At 48.5% G+C, this 19,742-nt stretch overlaps 1 protein-coding gene across 5 annotated transcripts in view; it reads left to right on the top strand.

Annotated features, from left to right (window-relative positions):
• JARID2 (jumonji and AT-rich interaction domain containing 2) overlaps positions 1-19,742 on the top strand; it is a 532,325-nt gene that overhangs the window by 340,353 nt on the left and 172,230 nt on the right. For 3 of the 5 annotated variants that reach the window (XM_033934611.1, XM_033934614.1, XM_033934610.1), the window contains 2 exons: positions 10,294-10,796; positions 12,389-12,457. In XM_033934611.1, coding sequence (XP_033790502.1) covers positions 10,294-10,796; positions 12,389-12,457 — 572 coding nt within the window. The remainder of the gene's footprint in view (positions 1-10,293; positions 10,797-12,388; positions 12,458-19,742) is intronic. The other 2 variants (XM_033934613.1, XM_033934612.1) reach the window with 1 other exon arrangement.

The raw sequence follows: 19,742 nt of genomic DNA, 5'->3' as shown, positions 1-19,742 counted from the left end.
ACCCCCCTGGCCGACCCCCACGACACCCCCACCCCCCTTCCCCGTACCTTTGTGTAGTTGGCCGGACAGACAGGAGCCAAACCCGCCTGTCCGGCAGGCAGCCAACGACGGAATGAGGCCGGATTGGCCCATCCGTCCCAAAGCTCCGCCTACTGGTGGGGCCTAAGGCGCCTAGGCCAATCAGAATAGGCCCGGGAGCCTTAGGTCCCTCCTGGGGGCGGGGCCTTGGGCACATGGTCGGGTTGGGTAGTGCGGGGTGGGGGTACGGGGTGGGGGTACGGCGTCGCCGTGGCCAGGAGGGTTTGGGCTCCCTCCTGGCCCGAATAACTAGCGGGGGGGGTCACCAGGGCCAGGAGGACTTGGGCTCCCTCCTGGCCCGAACAACTAGCGGGGGGGGGGTCGCCAGGGCCAGGAGGACTTGGGCTCCCTCCTGGCCCGATATTGTCGGGGAGTTGGGGAGTCGGCGGGGCAAGAGGGCTTGGGCTCCCTTTTGCCCCGATCGTGTCGGGGAGTCGGGGGGGCAAGAGGGCTTGAGCTCCCTCTTGCCCCGATCGTGTCGGGGGTGCCGCAGTTGGCTGGGGCAAGAGGGCTTGAGCTCCCTCTTGCCACGATCGTGTCGGGTGTCGGGACCGCCAAGAGGAAGCAGCAGGACACCGGTAGGAGCTTTTACATGATGGGGGGGATCGGGAGGCTGTGGGGGTGCGAGCGGTCCTTCAGGGTGGGGGTGCGGGTGGGAGTGCGTGCGAGCAGTCCTTCGGGGTGGGGGTGCGGGTCCGTGCGAGCGGTCCTTCGGAGTGGGGGTGCGAGCGGTCCTTCGGGGAGGGTGAATCGGACGTCGGGGGGGGGGGGAACTATGTAAAAAAAATTTTGTACAACGCGCTCACGCGTATACCGCGCAAGGTTATGCACGGTTTGTAAAAACACGTTTAACGCGCGCGTTATATGCGTGAAAATACGGTAATGCTTGGCTTTATATACCGAGACCAATCCAGGAAAGCTCATCTCAGTTTACAGTAGTTAGTTTAGGCCAATAAAGACTGAAGAGAGAGAAAAAAAAACCCGAGAGGGAATTAATTACCAAAGTGAACAGAATAGTTTTCAAAGACTTATGAAAAAAATGAAGAGAGACAGAACTTAAAAAGAGTGGAAGTGTCTCCATTTTTAGAGCAATCAGTATCTTGAGGCAGGCCCCTGTGATTAGGGTTCTGGATTACTAAAATGTTGGGCTTCAAGCAAACATGTAAGAGGCTTCAAGTTAGCCAGAATACTGCTGTATGATTCAGTGATGGGCGTAGGGCAGCGGTCTCAAACTCAAACCCTTTGCAGGGCCACATTTTGGATTTGTAGGTACTTATTAAAGAAATGACAACTTTGCATGAGGTAAAACTCGTTATAGTTTTATAAATCTTTTCTTAATTGCCTCTGATAATTTCAGCTATACACAGCTGAAAACAGTGCAACATGCAGAGAGTGAAAAGCTATCAAAGTATCAACTGCAACAGACAAGATTTTGGACCAACTATTTTGAGGCCCTCAGTATCGGGCCTGGGGGCTTTATGTAGAGGACTCCTACTGTATGACCCATTATCTTCCGAAATGGGCATATTGAGGTACAGGTTTTTTGTACAAGATAAATAACTCTCTGCCTTCATTATTTGCTCTATCTGAATGCAGTCCTACAAAAAACTCCCTAAAGGTGTTTGTAATTTTATGATAATTTTGGATTAATTTATGACTCATATTTTGTCTTAACCAAGAGTGCTATTCCGGATTCCATACGCTAGGTGTTCAATCCCAGCCACAGTGGGAGACTCAAGCACAATGTAAGGAAATTCTTCTTTACGGAGAGGGTGGTGGATGCCTGGAATGCGCTCCTGAGAGAGGTGGTGGGGAGGAAAACGGTGATGGAGTTCAAAAAAACATCAGATGAACACAGAGGATCTAGAATCAGAAAATAATAGTAAATATTGAAGAACTAAGGCCAGTACTGGGCAGACTTGCACGGTCTGTGTCTGTATATGGCCGTTTGGGGGAGGGCTTCAATGGCTGTGAGGGTGTAGATGGGCTGGAGTGAGCTTTAACAGAGACTTCAGTAGTTGAAACCTAAGAACAATACTGGGCAGAGCTTTAGATTCTTGCCCAGAAATAGCTAAGGAGAAGAAGAAGAGAAAAAAACCCAACACATTTTTAGATTGAATCAGGTTGAGCAGACAAGCTAGACCATTCGGGTCTTTATCTGCCATCATCTACTATGTTACAGTCTGGGTGTTACAGAAATCCACATCTTTTCTGAACACATGCTCCACCCCCTTAGCATGAGAGTTAGTAAACAATCCTAGTTTCAATTTCTGCAAGCAGTCAGTGCATAAGTCTTTTGCAGTTGCTCTGCTTCTATTTCTTATTTTTTTCGCTTAAGTTAACTTAAAGTTAATTTTGGTGGCTTCAGTGCCTTGAGACCCCCTCCCTGGTGGTCCCCTGTCAGAGTAAGGATGCAGTCCTGAAGTGCTTGACTGCAACTTCACTGAGAAATTCTGGTGGATCTGTGGATCCAGCCAGCTATGTGCCATCTTCTTCAAGTACCCAGGGTCCCTTCTCATGGGAGTCTGCTGGCCGGTGACTGTGCCACAGGTTTCTTGTGCAGGCTGTGTGCATCTGGACAGGAACCCACCCGGGATTCAAGGCGCAGGCTGCTTTTCCCGCCCTGACCGCATGGCAGAGGATCCATGGGGGCAGAGGTTGTACTCAGTCTCTGGCCAGCTGGCAATCCGAAGATGTTCAATTCTGTGTATTTGGAGCTGTTTCTAAGACAGAAAGTTCTTTTTCTCCACTCAACTGCTTTAAAAATGCTGACAGGCAAAGGTACTACAGAGATTGTGAGTACCTCCATTATTTCCTATGGGAACTTCAGGGATGGCTTGTGGATCGATTTAAACTTCGTCTTTCACAGTTTATGTGGGTAGGGTTCAGATCCCAAATCGTTATCACTGGTCAACAAAAAAAGGTTTTTCTTTGCTACTGAGAACTTAAGTGTTCATAGTTAATTTAATGATGCTAATTTCAAATCTGTAAATGAAATTCAGCTAGCATGTCAGATTTCTGAGATACATATTACTGATTTTGTAGACAGTTTGCAGTATTGGCACAATATTGTGAGTATGAACTGTGTCCCACCAAACTTGTCTTAAGGAGTTTACTCTGAAAACACACGAAGACAATAAGGAGACGTTACAGCATATATTTACGCCTCTCTTAACTCACACAAAAGTGATATCAGCTATTCAGAAATGTTTTGAGACACTTGCTTTTATGCTTGTACTGTACATTTGTCTCTCTTTGCAATAACCAACAATAGTCTCGCATCATACTGGGATTGAACTTTCTCTATCTGCTTTCCATCACCTTGATATCTTGATGAAATCTTTCCCCATGCTCATTGCTGACATCACCAAGATTGGGTGGGAAAAAGTTGAGGTGAGAATGTAAGAAGTACATTTTAAGTGACATTCTAGCACCCATTAGCTGATATGCTGTCAGCATGTTCTCCACAAGCTCAGCATAATTCTCTGATCTGTGATTATCAAGAAAATTCTGAACAACCAGCACGAATGCTTCCCATGCTGCCGATTCAGCTGGATTTAGCTTCTGTTTGAACACATCATCAAGGATCAGTTCAAGGATTTTGGGTCCAACAAAAACACTGATTTTGGCTTCACTTTTCTCAAAACCAAACGTACTTCATAGGTAGATTCCGCCATGGCACAGGTTTTCCAGCATGCATCCCCCCCCTAGTGATGGGGGAGTGAGGTTTCAGGACACTCAGGATTGCTGGGTAGATGTTATGTTGCAAACTATTCCTTTCCAGCATCCTCAGATAGCCAAGTGGTGATGGCCATTTCTTTTATGATCTGTGGCTTTCATTTTGGCCTTCGCAATGCATCCTCTGTGAAGGTGCATGCCTGTCTTCTGCTGGTGCTGGTAGGTGTGGTGACACCCTTTATGATCTCATTCGAGTTCTTAGTACATTCTCTGCTGGTGCAGTGTCTGAGTGCTGATCTCCGTGGATTCATCTTTGGATGAGGACACTGCCTCAAGGATCACCTTCAGCGGCACCTTTTTAAGTGTCAGTTTCTTGTTGGGTATAGGTGTGGATTTACTCAGGTGTTGCAACCACCGCCCTACGTTGCTTCCTGTGAGCCAGTTTCACTGGACTTCAGGAGGGGATCGTAGTTCTCTTTGTTTCTCCAGCGGTGTCGTCGGGGATATTCAGGTCTTTCCCTCCTGGAAATGTTCCAAGGGCTACACTCAAGTTTCCACATTTCTTTTTTTTTATATACAAATCTTTATTGAATTTCAAACTTTGACAGTGCAAAATAATTAAATGAACATAAACACTTCATGAAATGCACTATTAAGTACACAAATAAGTTTCCAAGTTCCAAGTTTCCAAGTTTATTAGTTTTTAATATCCCGATCATAAAACAAATATCTGACCGGTTAACAATAAAATTTAAAATAGGTTAGAAAGAAATAGTAGTTTGGTGTATTTGAATAATTAGAGAAAACATATAAAACATATACTGACAGACCTGAAAGTGAGGATAAGTGGGGAGGAAGGGAGAAGTTACATATTATTAGAGGAAATGAGATAGAGGGAAGGGATAGAACATGAGGAATGGGGATACATGGTAAAAGTGATACGCGCTGAAGAAAAGTTAATTTTGAGAATTACAGGTAAACTGCACTTAAAAAGAAATTTATAAAAAAAACAAAAAAAACCAAATATAATTAGAGACTAAGATTTGTCAAATAACACATAAAACAATCATTTCCCCCCTCCCAAATATTAATACTAGAAGAACTATTATGTGAAAATAATTATAAAGAAGAAATAATTCTATACTCAAAATATCTTTCCCTCCCCTACCCCCCTCCTCCCCAGAAGTGTAAAGAAATCTAGTTAAAGGAGAGATAAATGACCATTATTGTGAATTAACAAATGTAGTTAATGGGCTCCACACTTTATTAAATGAACTACTAAGCCCTAAACAATCCGCATTTATTCTCATACTTATATGTACTACACACGTTTCCACATTTCCAATTCCAGGCGTCCTCAGGTTTCTGTGCAGTGGCTACACCTCACAAAATTTTAAAAAAAGAAGAAGAAAGCGCCAATGTTGCCAGGGGTCAGGCGTGGCTTCCTCCCATGCAGGCTGGCTTCTACAGTTTTGTCGGGAGTGGACTCGCAGATGTTTGTTGGTCCTCCCTTGCCCGCCTCCAGCTTGGTTTCTGGACTCCAGAAAATCGACCACAACAGAGACCAGGGGCTGCTCTATTCTGCAACGCCTCTTAGACTTCAGGATGCTTGAGCCTGTTCCAGTCCACAAATGGGAGTTTAGATGGATACTCTTGATACTTCCTCATGCCAGATAGGCTTGGAGGATTTGAGACATATTTTGGATCTACAATCAAGTCACCCACTTTTTGCAAATTCCTTTTGTCCATATGGTTAACGAAGTACTAGCTGCTGTCTCCAGGGGAGTTTCTAGTGTCCTTGGATCTCACAGAGGTTTCCTTCATATTTCAATCTGCCCAGAGCTTCGCAGGTTTCTGCATTTCCATGTTCTGCAACAGCATTTTCAGTTTGTAGATCTGCCCCTTGAGCCTTGTGACAACTCCTGCACATTCGTCAAAGTGATTGTAGTTGAGGCAGCTTTCCGCCAGCAAGGGGTCCAAGTCCACCCTTCCTGGGACAGCGTGAGATCTGGACTTCATCTCGTTCGGTGTATGAAGGTGCGGTTCGGATGGTAGTCTCTCTTCTGCAGGCATTGGCAAGTTTAGGAAGAGACACTTGGAATCTACCCAGTCCCTGGAATCTCTGGGGCTTCTCCTTGTCTCCAGACAGGATCGTGTGTTTCCTCTTGAGGAAAGTAGCCAGAACCTTCATCAACAGATCAGAATTCTCTTGGACTGTCCTGCTTTCTCGGCCTGGTTTTCTCTGCAGGTTCTGGGGTCTCGGGCAGCCTCCTTGGAGGTTAGCCTCTCGGCCAGAGTGCCCATGCGCCCTTGACGGGAGTCCCTCCTACCTTTGTGATCTCTGCTGAGTTTCCCCCTCCAGATGCCGTTCCCCTGGACGAAGCCAGCTATCCACAATTTGAGCTGGTGGCTTCAGGGAGTGGCTCTCGGCCAGTGCTGGCTTCTTCAGATTTCCGAGTGGATGATTCTTAGGACGGATGCCAGCCTATTGGATTACGGGTTCACTGTAGGGCCTTCACTAGCCAGGGGCAGTGGATTCCTAGTCCACAACGGCTGGAGATTTGGGAAATTCGGCTGCTGCTGCTCATTATCCAGCCTCTTCAGAAAGACCAGCAGTGCAAATTCTTCAACACCATGGCGGTGGCATATGTACATCACGAGAGAGCTCTAGTGTTTTCTCTCTTGGGCCAGAAAGATCGGCAGTGTTCCACTGGGTAGAGGCACATCTTTTGTCTTTTTCGGTGGCCCATGGGGCTGGAGTCGTCAATGTTCAAGCAGTCTTCCTCTGTTGACAGTTCCTGGTCTCGGGAGCATAGTCCCTCTCGCAGGAGGTGTTCCATCTGATCTTATAAGAGCTGGGATTTTTCCCAAAGGGTCTTGTTACCTTCGGCAGAGAACTCGAAGGCCAGGTGCTTTTTGGCCAACAAACAGCGCGGAAGTTAGAGCTGGATGCCTTGGCTTCACCCTGGCTGGCTCATGAGCCTCTGGTTGGTCGGGTTATCTGCCGGACAGCAACACATCCCAGCCTGGTGTCTCTAGTGGCTCTGAATTGACCTCACCACCTGAGGTATGCGGTGCTCGTACATCTTTAGCGGGACAAGAAGCTCCGGCTCCCTTTTCATCAGTACCTTCTCAGTCAGGGACCGGTGTCCATGGAGAACCCATGGCGTTTTGGTCTTACGGTATGGCTTTTGAGCGTTTAGCCTTGATGATGTTTGGTTATTCGGAGGTAGTTCTCTCGACTCTTTTTGTGCTCGAAGTAACCCTCTCCTATGGCTTCTTCTGCCAAAGCCTGGAAGGATCAGGTGGACCCTGAGAAGGTTCCCAGTTAGGTAGTCCTGGCTCTCCTTCAGGAGGGTTTAGACAAAAATCTAGCAGTGGCCTCCCTGAACTGTTCAGGTTTCAGGTTTTTCATGTTTTCAAGCGTGCAGAAGCACTAGTTCGCTTACTGCTCTTCCAGATATGGCCAGGTGTAAGAAGGGGGCTATTCATCTGCATCATCACTGGTATCTTCCTTTCCCTTCGTGGAGTCTTTACATTGTTTTGCAGGGCATTGGTGAGGCTCTCTTGAACCATTAAAGAACCTTTTTTTCTGGTCACCATTGTCTCAGCATGGTGTGTTTTGGATCTTATGTTCTTTCGTGCAGGGAACCCTTTTTCCGTATTATGGATTCAAGTGTTTTCCTCCAGGCTGTACCTTCCTTCTTGTCGAAGGTGGTCTTGGTTTCCCAAGTCCACCAGGAGGTTAGGTTGCCTGCATTTCATCCCACAGGTTCATAACGCAAAGATTAGATCTTGCACAAATTATATGTCCGGAGGGTCTTGCTCCTTTATTTGAAAAGGACTATTGAGTTCAGGTTATCTGCTCACTTTTTTGTTCTCATTGCTATGCCTCTCCATGGTAGGCCAGCGTTCAAGTCCTCGATTGCTCGATGAATTAGAATGACCAATTCTGTGACTTCCATCACCCGTGGCATGCAGCTGTCGATCTCGCTTAAAGCACATTCGACAAGAATTGTGGCTGTGTCATGAGAGGAATCTCATGTGATTCATTCTGATGAAATTTGCAGGGTGGCTTCTTGGTCCTCTTCATACTTTTGCCCAGTTTTACCGAGTTGTTGTGGCAGCGCGTTCTGATGCCATTTTTCAGGTTTGAGGGCAGGCTCTTCTGTCCCTCCCTAGCTAAGTGGCTTTGGTACATAACCTAGCATATGGAATCCAGACGGGACATAACAGAATGGAAGATTAGGTTTATACCTTTGATAATCTTCTTTCTGTTAATCCCTGGAGGATTCCATACGACCAGCCCTCTCTGTCTTCACTCAAGTTGTCTAGAGTAGCCTGTTCCTTTTTGTCTCAGTCACTCTTATTACAGGTTTGAAGCTTTTCTGCACATCCTGTAGGGAGTTTCTATGAGTATACACATTGCCAAAGGCCTTTCTTGGGGTGCTTGCTGCACACTGCAGGTTAGTGTTACATTGTTCCTCAATGTTTTTTTCTGAGTTGCCTTTGTGACTGTTATCACTTGTTAATATTTTTGCAGAGCAAACCAGTTCATGAATTACTTCTGTTGATGGGGATTCTCCCCCATACTCCCTTGTTCTGGATTTGCAGGTATGTGTTTGGTTTTGGGACCAAACTTGGATTGTTTACTAACTCTCAGGCTAAGTGGGTGGAGCATGTGTTCAGAAAAGATGTGGATTTCTGCAACACCAGGACTGCGGGTTGGGATTGAACACTTAGCGTATAGAATCCTCCAGTAACTAACAGAAGATTATTGAAGATATAAACTTAATCTTCAAATAACTTCTCTCCTTTATTTCCACTGATGATAAAGTCCAAAATCGACCTATACCTGTGTGGTGAGAGATCTTGAAAAGGCTTATCTCAGTTGCCTGAATGGAGAAGTTATCCTGTGAGACCAAAAGATAATCTGTTTGCTATTTGAGTGTGATGGGCTCTGAAGAGATGTATTAAATCATGGTCCTATGGACAGAATGCCTGCCACATGTCCAACTATTTCACTAGGTCATGTAACAGAGGGTATCCCCTTAGTATAATCAATTCTTCCCTGTCCCATATTAATGGTATTATCTAACTTGGGGGTCAAATATGTGATTGAAATCTCCTCTTAACAATATGGGTATTCTGTTTACAGAACTTTTTTCAACATTAGGAGCATATACAGTATATTGCAAGGCACCATTAATTAACAAAAAAGGAAAGCAAAAGAAAAGGGGGAAGCATCCACACTGCTTTGAAAGTCAGTGTGGCACACACACACACACACACATACATATAGATAGATATTCAGTAGGATGCCGATTATCCGGACTAACCTAGGCCAGAGAGTAGTCTGGATGATAAAAATACCCTCAGTGTGACCCCACCCCCGACAAGAAAAGGCAGCATTTCCCTCTTCCCTCCCTCCAGAGACACCAACCCCCTTCCAGACCCAAAGGAAGGGACCCCAGGCCTACCTTGTTTCCCTGGTGATCTAGCAGCATGTTGGGGCAGGAGCAATTCCCACTCGTTCCTGCCCATGCCCTTTCAATGATGAAAATGGCTGCTGAGACTTCCAGTGGCAGTCTCATGAAGTTACGCAGCAGCCTTGCAAGGGAATTCTTCAATGTGTGTTATTGTTAGGATGATCTATTTTATCACATGTTGTGCTATTTTAGCACAGGGGCCTAATTTATGCAATGAGACCTTGTGCTAAAATAGCATGACTTTAATAAAATAATCTATCTTAACAGTAGCACACTTTGATTAATTCCCTCCTTAATATGCTAGATGTTCATACCTAAAAAAAGGACATTTTAAAAACAAATAATTCTAATGATGTCCTTAATTATTTGAGTTTTGTGATAAACAATTATAACTTTTAAATATTTGCAGTTATTTTTCTTTTGAAAAACATTTAATTCAGCCACTCACAGAATTCAAATACTTTCACATTTTACATGTCCTTCTCAGCCTTCCACTTACTTCTTTTCTGTTTGAATCTTTTAGTGAATCATTTACATACGTCACTAATGTGTAGCATAGAATAATAGTTCTACAGGTTTATTTCATTAACATCCAAATTAAATTTTTTTCCCCTTCAGATGCTACCACAGAATGGAATGTGGTTGGAATAGGACAATGATGTAATTAGAGAATGCATCCTATCTGAGCTCTACCTTCTGAAGCCTGCCCTTCTTCTTCCCTCTCCCATTTTTATTTATATTATTGAACTAAGTTCTGAGACCTAGTAAAACATTGCTGCTTGGTTATTAATTTTTCTCATAAGGTCACCGAGGTTTACCTTGCTACTGTGTCCAGCGTTCTGGTTTGTGATTAGTTCTGAAGATTTCAGGACCCTATTGTGATATATATATGTTTATTTTTAAAATGTGTGGCATCTTAGTTTGTATTTTTTCCTTCAGTTTTGCTTAAATATACAGCCTAAGTAAGCTGTAGTTCAGATAAGTTTGCCTGTATAAGGATCACTTTCTAACTCTTATGTTTTCTTCCTTCCCTCTTGCATGCCTCCAGGAGGCTGCGAGCTAGATTTGGCCTGCTTTTTTCAATTGATCAATGAAATGGGAGGTATGCAGCAAGTAACAGACCTCAAGAAGTGGAACAAACTGGCAGACATGCTTCGCATACCCAAAACTGCACAGGACAGACTGGCAAAGCTACAAGAGGCCTATTGCCAGTACTTGCTTTCCTATGACTCCCTCTCCTCTGAGGAGCACAAGAAACTGGAGAAGGAAGTCCTGCTGGAGAAGGAGACCCTGGAGAAGAAAAAAGGTCCACTTGAAGCTCACTCTGACAATGCCTACAAGTTGTTGCATTCACTACCCAGGTTTGAACCCAAAAATGGACTCATTAATGGAGTAGTTCACAAAAATGGCTTCCGGAGCAAACTGAAAGAAATGGAAATCCCATTGAAAACAGGTAGACGGCGGCTGTTCACTCAGGAAAAGGAAAGTGTGGTGGAGGAACAGGAGGAGGAGAAAGGAAACTTTGGGGAACTTTATAAGTGCGTATACAAAGTAAGTAAGAGCCTGTTTGTTTTCTCACTACAAATGCAAACATAGTCTACGTAGCTGGTTTTAATTTTTGTTTTAATTCATGGCTCCTACCAGTTAATCATTCTGTTTTTGAGACTCTGCTACTCTCATAGTTGGTCTGGATTGATCTAGATAAGAAGTTTGTGTATCTTATATATCTACTTAATGCCAAGGGTCTGCCTGCGCTGCAAGAGGCAGTGCACACTTTAAAGGCAAATGATCTTTAACTCCCAGAGAAGACAATGAAGGTTCTTTTTAACTTGTGGGGGGTTTCAGTTTGAGAAGAAGTGGAGTATTCATTGTTGCTGCCTAGAAGCATTATGGAACCTCTGTAGTAGTAGTAGTAGTAGTCATTAACGTTAATGTACGCATTAATTGTGAGCGAGTCAATTTGTATTTGATGCCATGGTCAACAAAAAGAAATCCAGCTTTCTCCTTCCATCAGAGATTTTTAGGGATCTTTGTGGCCATAAGTGGGATCAAGAGCAAGTCCATCATAGAGAAAGAGGATTCCTCTGAAACAAGTACATTTCTATTGGGAATCATAGGGCCAGAGACCCGATTTGTCTTCATTGGTGGGCAGAGAATGAGCCCTGGAGGCTGCATTTTTCTCAGAATTGGGGGAAGCCAAGTGTCTATATTTGAAATGGGGGGGGGAATATAATCTCAGCTAAATGACCTTTTCACAGGTCTAGTTGGTACAGAAAAACCTTATATAAGGAGTGCCATGGCCACATTCTGTCTTTAACAATATTACCAGACTGTAAAGTGGTGTTTTTTTATTTTATTTAATTAGTTTTGTGCTTAGAGTGTACTGTCAGTATCAAAACCAAGAGAGAAATTTTACTATTCCATTTTTTTTAATGCTGGTGAGTGTATGTGTTTGTAGCTTCTCTATTACCATTCCTGCTACGTTTGAACATAGGATTCTGTACTTTCCCTGACATTGAACTGATGACACGACTTTCTGGTATTTCCCTTGCATTACCAGCAATAAGCACAAGTAGTTGTAACAGTATTTAGTTTTCTGAATGCTAAACATGTCCAGTAGCCAAAAGTAAAAAAAAAAGAAGACTTTCATTAGATTTTGTTTGGCAGTTTCCATGACTGTGCAAGAATTGGCAGCACAGTTAGCAGTTTAATCTAAAAGTTAAATTTGACTAGCAGTGTTTTGAGGGGGTGCTATTGGGACTTGTTTCCTGTATCACTTTTTAGGCCTGCCTCTTAAGGAGTGTTTCCCCACCCTGTTTAGCTACCACTTCATCATGACCAATTGCTCACAGTAGGGTCATGTTTGTACACACCTTTTATTCATGGTAAGCACGTTGTCAGAGATGAGGTACTATCTAGAAAAGCTAGAAATCTGGATGTTTTGGCAACAGCCATATTAATATTGTTAGATATTTAGATTGCTACAAATCTTTGTAGTTGGGAAAGAAAAAGATGCTTATCTACCCTGTGGTGGAGTACATATTAAATATTTTTAAAATAAGTTTTCATATGCAAATAATAAAGTTGCTTTTTTCCATGGATGTCCCATATAGAAACACTGCTCACTTGATTCTTCCTGACAGAGAGCTGAAGTGATTGGTTGGAGGTGGAAGGGAATGGAGATTGGTACTGAAGATGTCAGACATTTTGGGGTAGGTAGAGAGATGTGATGTCATTAGGGAAAGGAATGGATGATGCTATGAGGATGTGGTGAGGAGAGTTTGGAAGTATACAGTAGATGTCTCATGCAAGGGAAATGCAAGGAAAGGTAATGATGCTTGGTGGGGGAAGGGAGCAGGCAAGGAAGATATATAAATCCAGTACCTAGATACACAATGGCATAAAAAAGTTAGGAACCACTGATTTACCTAGCAACTAATAACTAGAAACTTCCTAACCTTCAGTTGTTGCCATGTGCACTCCTTTAGGAATTCTGAAAAAAAAAAAACCCAATTACAAATTATATGCACAAAATTTACAGATTCTGTATGTTTGATGTCTGTATATAGCTAGATCTAGTTACTTCTTTTGAGTTACTCAAAGATGCAGAATTTAGAACATTATTTTATTTGAGCAAAATTCCCCTGACATAAATTCCAGCCCATCTTGCTGGTGTGGTTTCTACAGGTTTGCCCACACTGTCATGGTTTCTTGTTCTACAGGTTCCCCAGCTCACTCTTTCCTACTTTTTAGGTAGATTTCTTTTTCCTAGCTTGAACATCCTCCCTATACCCTTAATTTATTATTTTTTCATCCCCAACAAAACCTCCAGTTCCCTGGCTTTCTCTTCCCCAGATTAAATCTCTGGTTCCAATGCACAGACGCTCTGACACCACATTAAAAAAATACCATGGTGGGAGCAATTTGTTTTTACTAGGTGATGCTCAGCACAATAGCATGCAAACTATATGAATAAAAAGCCCGAGAGCTAGTCTCGATGGGCGAACTTAACGCGGGGCTGGGTGGCCCGCAGGATCGCCCATCGGACTAGTAAGGCCGAAGGAGGGGTCGGGGTAGCGTGCCCAAAGGGGGGCGGTCCCTCGGAAGGAAGAGCATTGTCGCGGCCGAAAGGAACTGTGGGGGAGGGAGGGGTTAAAAGCAAGGCTCGCGGAGGACCCGAACAGTTTGGGTCCTCCGAAGCAGCTTTCCGTTCGCGAGCGCAGCCTACAGTTTCCCTGCAAGAGCCGATCCTCTGAAGCAGCTTGCCGGCCGGGAGGGCGCTCGCGGTCGCGAATTACTTTACCGAACGAGTCGCGGTGCTGCGAAGAAGCTCGCCGGCCAGACGCGCGTTCGCAGCCTACATTTTCTCCACGTGGCCAACCGGAGCGGGAGAGCATGGCGCACTCGTCGCAGGCGGACCCAGCTGAAATTTCACTGCTAGCTGGCGACTCCCTCGACGAAGAGGATCACTGCCCGGTGAGTGTGGCTGAAAGGGGGGGCAGGCAGTTACCTCCGAGGCGCTCCCGCGCATCGGCACGGGCAGCCATAGCGCTGGAGGCAGTGGGGGTGAGGCCAGAGGCAGGTCGCGGAGCGGGGTCATCGCGCAGAGGCAGGAGCCGGAACCCGGCGGGAAGGGGGAGGAGTATCGCGGCGAGAGAGGGGGCGCAGAGTAAGGGTCCTTGTCCGACCGGGATGGGTCCAGGCGTCGGGGATACTCGAGCTGCGGCATCAGATTTTCCGGAGCGTGCCCAGCCTGAGGCAGAGCCACACATTCCCAGCGGGGGTGGGGCGACAAGGGGGGAGTCTCCTGCTGTTCCCACGTTCCCCTCGACATCGGGGATAGGCAGTAGTGCACCCGAGTCCGCCGCTGTTCCCGTTTTCCCTCCGGGCCAAGCAGGCTGGTGGCCACCTTGGAATACAGGCCCCTGGGGCGCTCCCTGGGGTAGTAATCCCTGGGTGTCGGTCCCCTCACCGTTTTCCCCGTATCATTGGGGACCGGGTGTGGTTGGAGGGTCTGGGGGCATCGGGGGACCTCAAGTTGGGGCGGGTTCTACAGGGAAAACTCACCCTCCTACTGTGCCGGTTGCTGGCCCTTGTTTGAATGTCTTCCCACAGGACGTCGCTGCCGGACCTGTCGAGACGGAGAGGATTCCTGCAAATGGAGCGTCTAGCGGAGGAACGGCTGCAACTCCAAGGATTGGTGCAGGGGTGCATGCTCGAGACCTTCAGCGTCCAGCTACGGTGGCTGCTGCGGAAGGCGCCATTTCGGGAGCGGCTGGAGGAGAACGCGGACCGGGAGAGGACCAGATCACGGGTAACATGGCCCTAGGGGCTGGGGTTCGTGTTCGGGGAAAACGGGGAAAGAAAAAGGGTAGGGGCAGAAAGAGACGGGGGGGCAGAGATTCCTCTTCGTCCTCTTCCTCTTCCTCCTCTTCAACCTCATCTTCTTCTTCTTCATCTTTCTCCTCAGGGTCACATAGGCGGGCGGATGGGGAGGATCAGGCGCGGGAGGGTACGGATCGGGGTGCCCCGGCGCTCGTAGCGTTGTCAGAGCTGTGGGAGAAAGTCCCTCGGTCCCTGCGGCGTAAGATTCGGAGACGTTCCTGTGTGGACATTTTTAAACTACTAGAGGGCAGGGTGCGGGGTCGCAAAAAGAAGAGCAAGAAAGAGGGAGGGAAACCTAAAGTAGGCGTGATTTCTCGTAACGTTCTGAACTGGACTCAGGCGTTCTTAAGGCTTGCCAGCGTTTGGGGACAGGAGCGCCCTCAGGATTACGGTCTGTTGCTGGCGTATGCCGATACTATTCTCGATTCTTGTCAGCGGTTCGGAGGTTGGGCGTGGCTGAATTATGACGAGGCGTTCCGCGACAAGATGGAAGAGAATCGGAACATGTCCTGGGGCACGCAGGACATCAATCTCTGGCTCACCCATATGGCGAAGCCGGGCGGTTCGAGCACAGGACCTTTGAGCAAGCCCGTGCCCCAAGCGGCAGGAGGGATGCGTCCCTTTCGTCCGCCCGGAGGCTCAGGTGCCGGGGGTGGTCCGGGGCTGTGCTGGCAATTTAATAAATCAGTCTGCCCCTTCACCGATTGTCGTTTCCGACACGCTTGTTCCTTGTGCGGACAGGGTCACCCAGCTCTCAAGTGTCCCAAGAAGGGAGCCGGGTTGCCTCCAACCCCGGCAAAATGATTTGGGGCCACGCGGGCTGCCCACCCCGGTGGAGGTGGGTGCCATGCGTCCGTGGCTCAATCAGTACCGTGATTTACGGGCGGCGGACGTTCTGGGGAAAGGGTTCAGCGAGGGTTTCGTGATACCGTATGCGTTGCCAGTAGCCAATGCGCAGACTGCCAACGCTTCATCCGTTTCTCACCTGCGGGGGGAAGTGCGACGGAAGTTAACCGAGGAACTTGAACGGGGGCGGGTAGCGGGGCCTTTTCGCGATCGACCGTTTCCGGTGATGGTGGTGTCTCCCCTGGCGATCATACCTAAGAAAGAGCCGGGTAAATATCGATTGATACATAACCTATCCAGGCCGGCGGGGCGTTCGGTGAACGAAGGCATTCCTCGTGACCTCTGCTCGGTGCGCTACGCGTCCTTCGACAGCGCACTTTGTCTCATTCGTCGGGTGGGCCCTGCGGCATTGCTGGCGAAGGTGGACATTGAATCAGCGTTCCGATTGTTGCCAGTTCACCCGGACTCGTATCCATTATTGGGTTTTAAGTTCGAGGGAGCCTTCTACTATGACCGATGTCTGCCTATGGGGTGTTCTATCTCCTGCGCCCTTTTTGAATTGTTCAGTTCCTTCTTACACTGGGTCACAGTTCAGCGTGCGGGAAGGGACTCGGTAGTTCATTATCTGGATGATTTTCTTTTCGTCGGGGGAGAGGATTCGGGCGATTGTGGGTTATTGAAGACCATTTTTGAGGACATAGCGGCGAAATTTGGGGTTCCGCTGTCGGTAGAAAAATCAGAGGGGCCTACTACGTGTCTCACGTTCCTGGGGATCAAGATTGACACGGTAGCGATGGTTACTCGGCTTCCGCAGGGCAAGGTTCGACAATTGTTAGAGCTAATATCACTGGTACGGGGCACTCGTAAGCCTACCTTGCGGATGGTCCAGTCTCTATTAGGGTCTCTTAATTTTGCCTGCAGGGTTTTACCTATGGGTCGCCCCTTTTCCCGTCGTTTGGCGGCAGCGACAGCTGGAGTAAGGGACCGCAGGCACTTCGTGCGGATTTTGGCGGGAATTCGGGCGGACTTGCGGATGTGGTCCCTGTTTCTCGAACGCTTCAACGGGTCACTGCCAATACAGCAGCCCGAGGTGACTAATTTGGATCTAGAACTGCAGTCTGATGCGGCGGGCGGCGTTGGATTCGGCCTCTATTTCCAGGGCGATTGGTGCGCGGCAGCTTGGCCTAAGGCTTGGCAGCTGGCCGGCATTACCCGTAATATAACGCTGCTGGAGCTTTTCCCGTTGCTGGTGGCTTGTGAGCTGTGGCCTGACAGGTTGCGGAATAGGCGAGTCGTGTTTTGGTGCGACAATATGGGGGTGGTAGAGGTGGTCAACCGGCAGACGGCGAAATGTCTACGGGTAACGGCGTTGATGCGCGAGCTTGTCGTGCGCTGCTTGCGACTGAACCTTTTCATACGAGCACGACACGTTCCCGGGGTACAAAACAGACTTGCTGATGCTCTTTCTCGTTTCCACTTCTTGCAGTTTCGGCAGCTGGCGCCGGCAGCGAAGATGGAGGGATTGCAGATGCCGGAGCATTTATGGAGCCTGGCAGAGAACGGATCTGGCGCTTACTGCAACAATCTGTAGCCCCGTCTACATGGGCCCGGTACAATCGAGGTTTTGCACTGGTGTCCAGATTTATTCAGTCTCGGGGATGGACTCCCGGACCTGTGTCGGAGATTCTGCTAGCGGATTTCCTAGCCTCGTATCAGCTACAGGGCTGTTCCCGGAGCGCGGCAGCGGGGCATCTAGCGGGCTTCGCTTTCTTCTGCAGAGCCCTCGGTTGGACTTGTCCATCGGCGGGTTTTCTGCCGCGTAGGATGTTGGCGGCCTGGGGGAGGGTAACCCCGCCAGTGCCCGACTCCCGGCTGCCGATTACGCATGCCCTGCTGGTCACGCTAGTGAAGGTGCTACCACAGGTGACGAACTCCGGTTTTGAAACGTGTCTGTTTCGGGCAGCTTTCTCGTTATCCTTTTTTGGAGCGCTGCGTGTGGGCGAGCTGCTCGTCCATCCGTCGGACGTGCAGGGTCTGCGAGGCCTGCTGGGTAGGCAGGTGGGTATAGTGGGGAACACGCTGCGAGTTTTCATTGCTCGTTCGAAGTCGGATCAGCTGGGCAGGGGCGCACGTTAATCCTGCATCAAGTGGAGGGATGTACGTCTTGCCCCGTCCAATCTCTGGTTGCCTATATGGCGGTCCGTCCTCATACGACCTTAGCGTTGTTGGTGCATGAGAATGGCACCCCGCTCACGCGGTATCAGTTCCTGGCGGTGTTGCGTCTAGCTCTGGGACAGTGCGGTGCGGACCCGGCTCGTTATGGCACTCATTCCTTCCGCATCGGGGCGGCTACAAGTGCCTTTGCGGCGGGGGTACCCGAAGCGGTCATCCAACGACTGGGTAGGTGGTCTTCGGACGCTTATCGGGGGTATATTCGACCGACGAGTTCGGATTCCCAGTCGGGAGGGTTGGTCTAGGGGGGACACGATAGGAAGGGTCTGTCCGGGGCAGTAGACGGGATAAGGGGATGCTCCAAGGGGATTATTTACGGGAAGGGGGGGGGGGCACTGCACGGCAACCTTATTACTAACTGCGATCGGTAACTTATTTGCGGGGTTTGCTTTGCAGGTGCGGTGCAGCGGGTCCTGTCGGTCTGGATTATCGGGCACTCCTTCGTCCATTGGGCTGGGGAACGTGCCATTGTCCGACCCGGCGGTCAACACTTGGGCCTCGGGCATCGCGGAGTGTTCGTTTCCTGGTGGGGACAAAGGGGCATGCGATGGCACCAGTTGCTACATCTGTTGAACGACCTTCGGCGGCGTTCTCGGCATCCGGATCTACTATTTCTACATCTGGGGGGCAACGATGTCGATGCCCTTAGTGGAAAGCACCTGATTGACACTGTCATTGGGGATTTGGGGGCGGCGCAGGGCTGGTTCCCGGGGACGCGGCTGGTTTGGTCGGATATCATTCCTCGGCCGAGCCGGCTGGCGTCTCGGCGGTGGACTAGAGGGCTAGCCAAGGTCAATCGACAAGTGGGTCGATGGGTGGAGGCCAGGGGGGGTATACAGATAAGACACGACTGGGTGGATGTGTCATGTTCAGGGCTATTTTACAGGGATCGGGTGCATCTATCTGATATAGGTTGTGATTTGCTGTTGGACGACTTCGCCTCCTGTTGCGAACGAGTGTTGGTACCCTAGCCGCAGCTCTGTTTTCCTTTTATTGGGGGGGGCCTGTAACGCGTTACAGGCCTGTGGCGGTATCCCGAGCTACTGGCTAATGGGCTCATCAAGGGATGAGCGGTGGGCCGGCTGGGAGCTGTGCCTGGTGGGTCGGATGACCCGGGATAATGGGGCATGTGTGGGACATGCCACCCCTCGGACCCTTGCTTAGACGGCGGGGTCGGGGGCCTATTACATCTAATGGTAGCTCGGGATCAAGGTCACAATGGTGATACCATTGTTATGGGTTATTGTTAATGCTTATTTATGGCTGTTAATTTATATATTGATTTATGTTAAATGTTATCTGAATATGTTAATATTCAATAAACAGGGCTGCGGCCAGGTCTTACCAACAAAGTGTCTTGTCTCTTTGAGATAGGTAAAAGGTAGGTTGGAAAGGGGTAATGTGTTATATAGAGGCGGGTCACTCCAGGTCCCGCTGTTATAAAAAGCCCGAGAGCTAGTCTCGATGGGCGAACTTAACGCGGGGCTGGGTGGCCCGCAGGATCGCCCATCGGACTAGTAAGGCCGAAGGAGGGGTCGGGGTAGCTTGCCCAAAGGGGGGCGGTCCCTCGGAAGGAAGAGCATTGTCGCGGCCGAAAGGAACTGTGGGGGAGGGAGGGGTTAAAAAGCAAGGCTCGCGGAGGACCCGAACAGTTTGGGTCCTCCGAAGCAGCTTTCCCGCCCGCCCGCCCTCTAGTTTTGGGGTGTGTAAGGAAGTCAGGGTGGCGGTATCCCGAGCTACTGGCTAATGGGCTCATCAAGGGATGAGCGGTGGGCCGGCTGGGAGCTGTGCCTGGTGGGTCGGATGACCCGGGATAATGGGGCATGTGTGGGACATGCCACCCCTCGGACCCTTGCTTAGACGGCGGGGTCGGGGGCCTATTACATCTAATGGTAGCTCGGGATCAAGGTCACAATGGTGATACCATTGTTATGGGTTATTGTTAATGCTTATTTATGGCTGTTAATTTATATATTGATTTATGTTAAATGTTATCTGAATATGTTAATATTCAATAAACAGGGCTGCGGCCAG

The sequence above is a fragment of the Geotrypetes seraphini genome, chromosome 2, assembly GCF_902459505.1.
Source record: "Geotrypetes seraphini chromosome 2, aGeoSer1.1, whole genome shotgun sequence".
In the NCBI taxonomy this organism is placed as follows: domain Eukaryota; kingdom Metazoa; phylum Chordata; class Amphibia; order Gymnophiona; family Dermophiidae; genus Geotrypetes; species Geotrypetes seraphini.
This window is presented reverse-complemented; position numbering and strand designations above follow the sequence as displayed.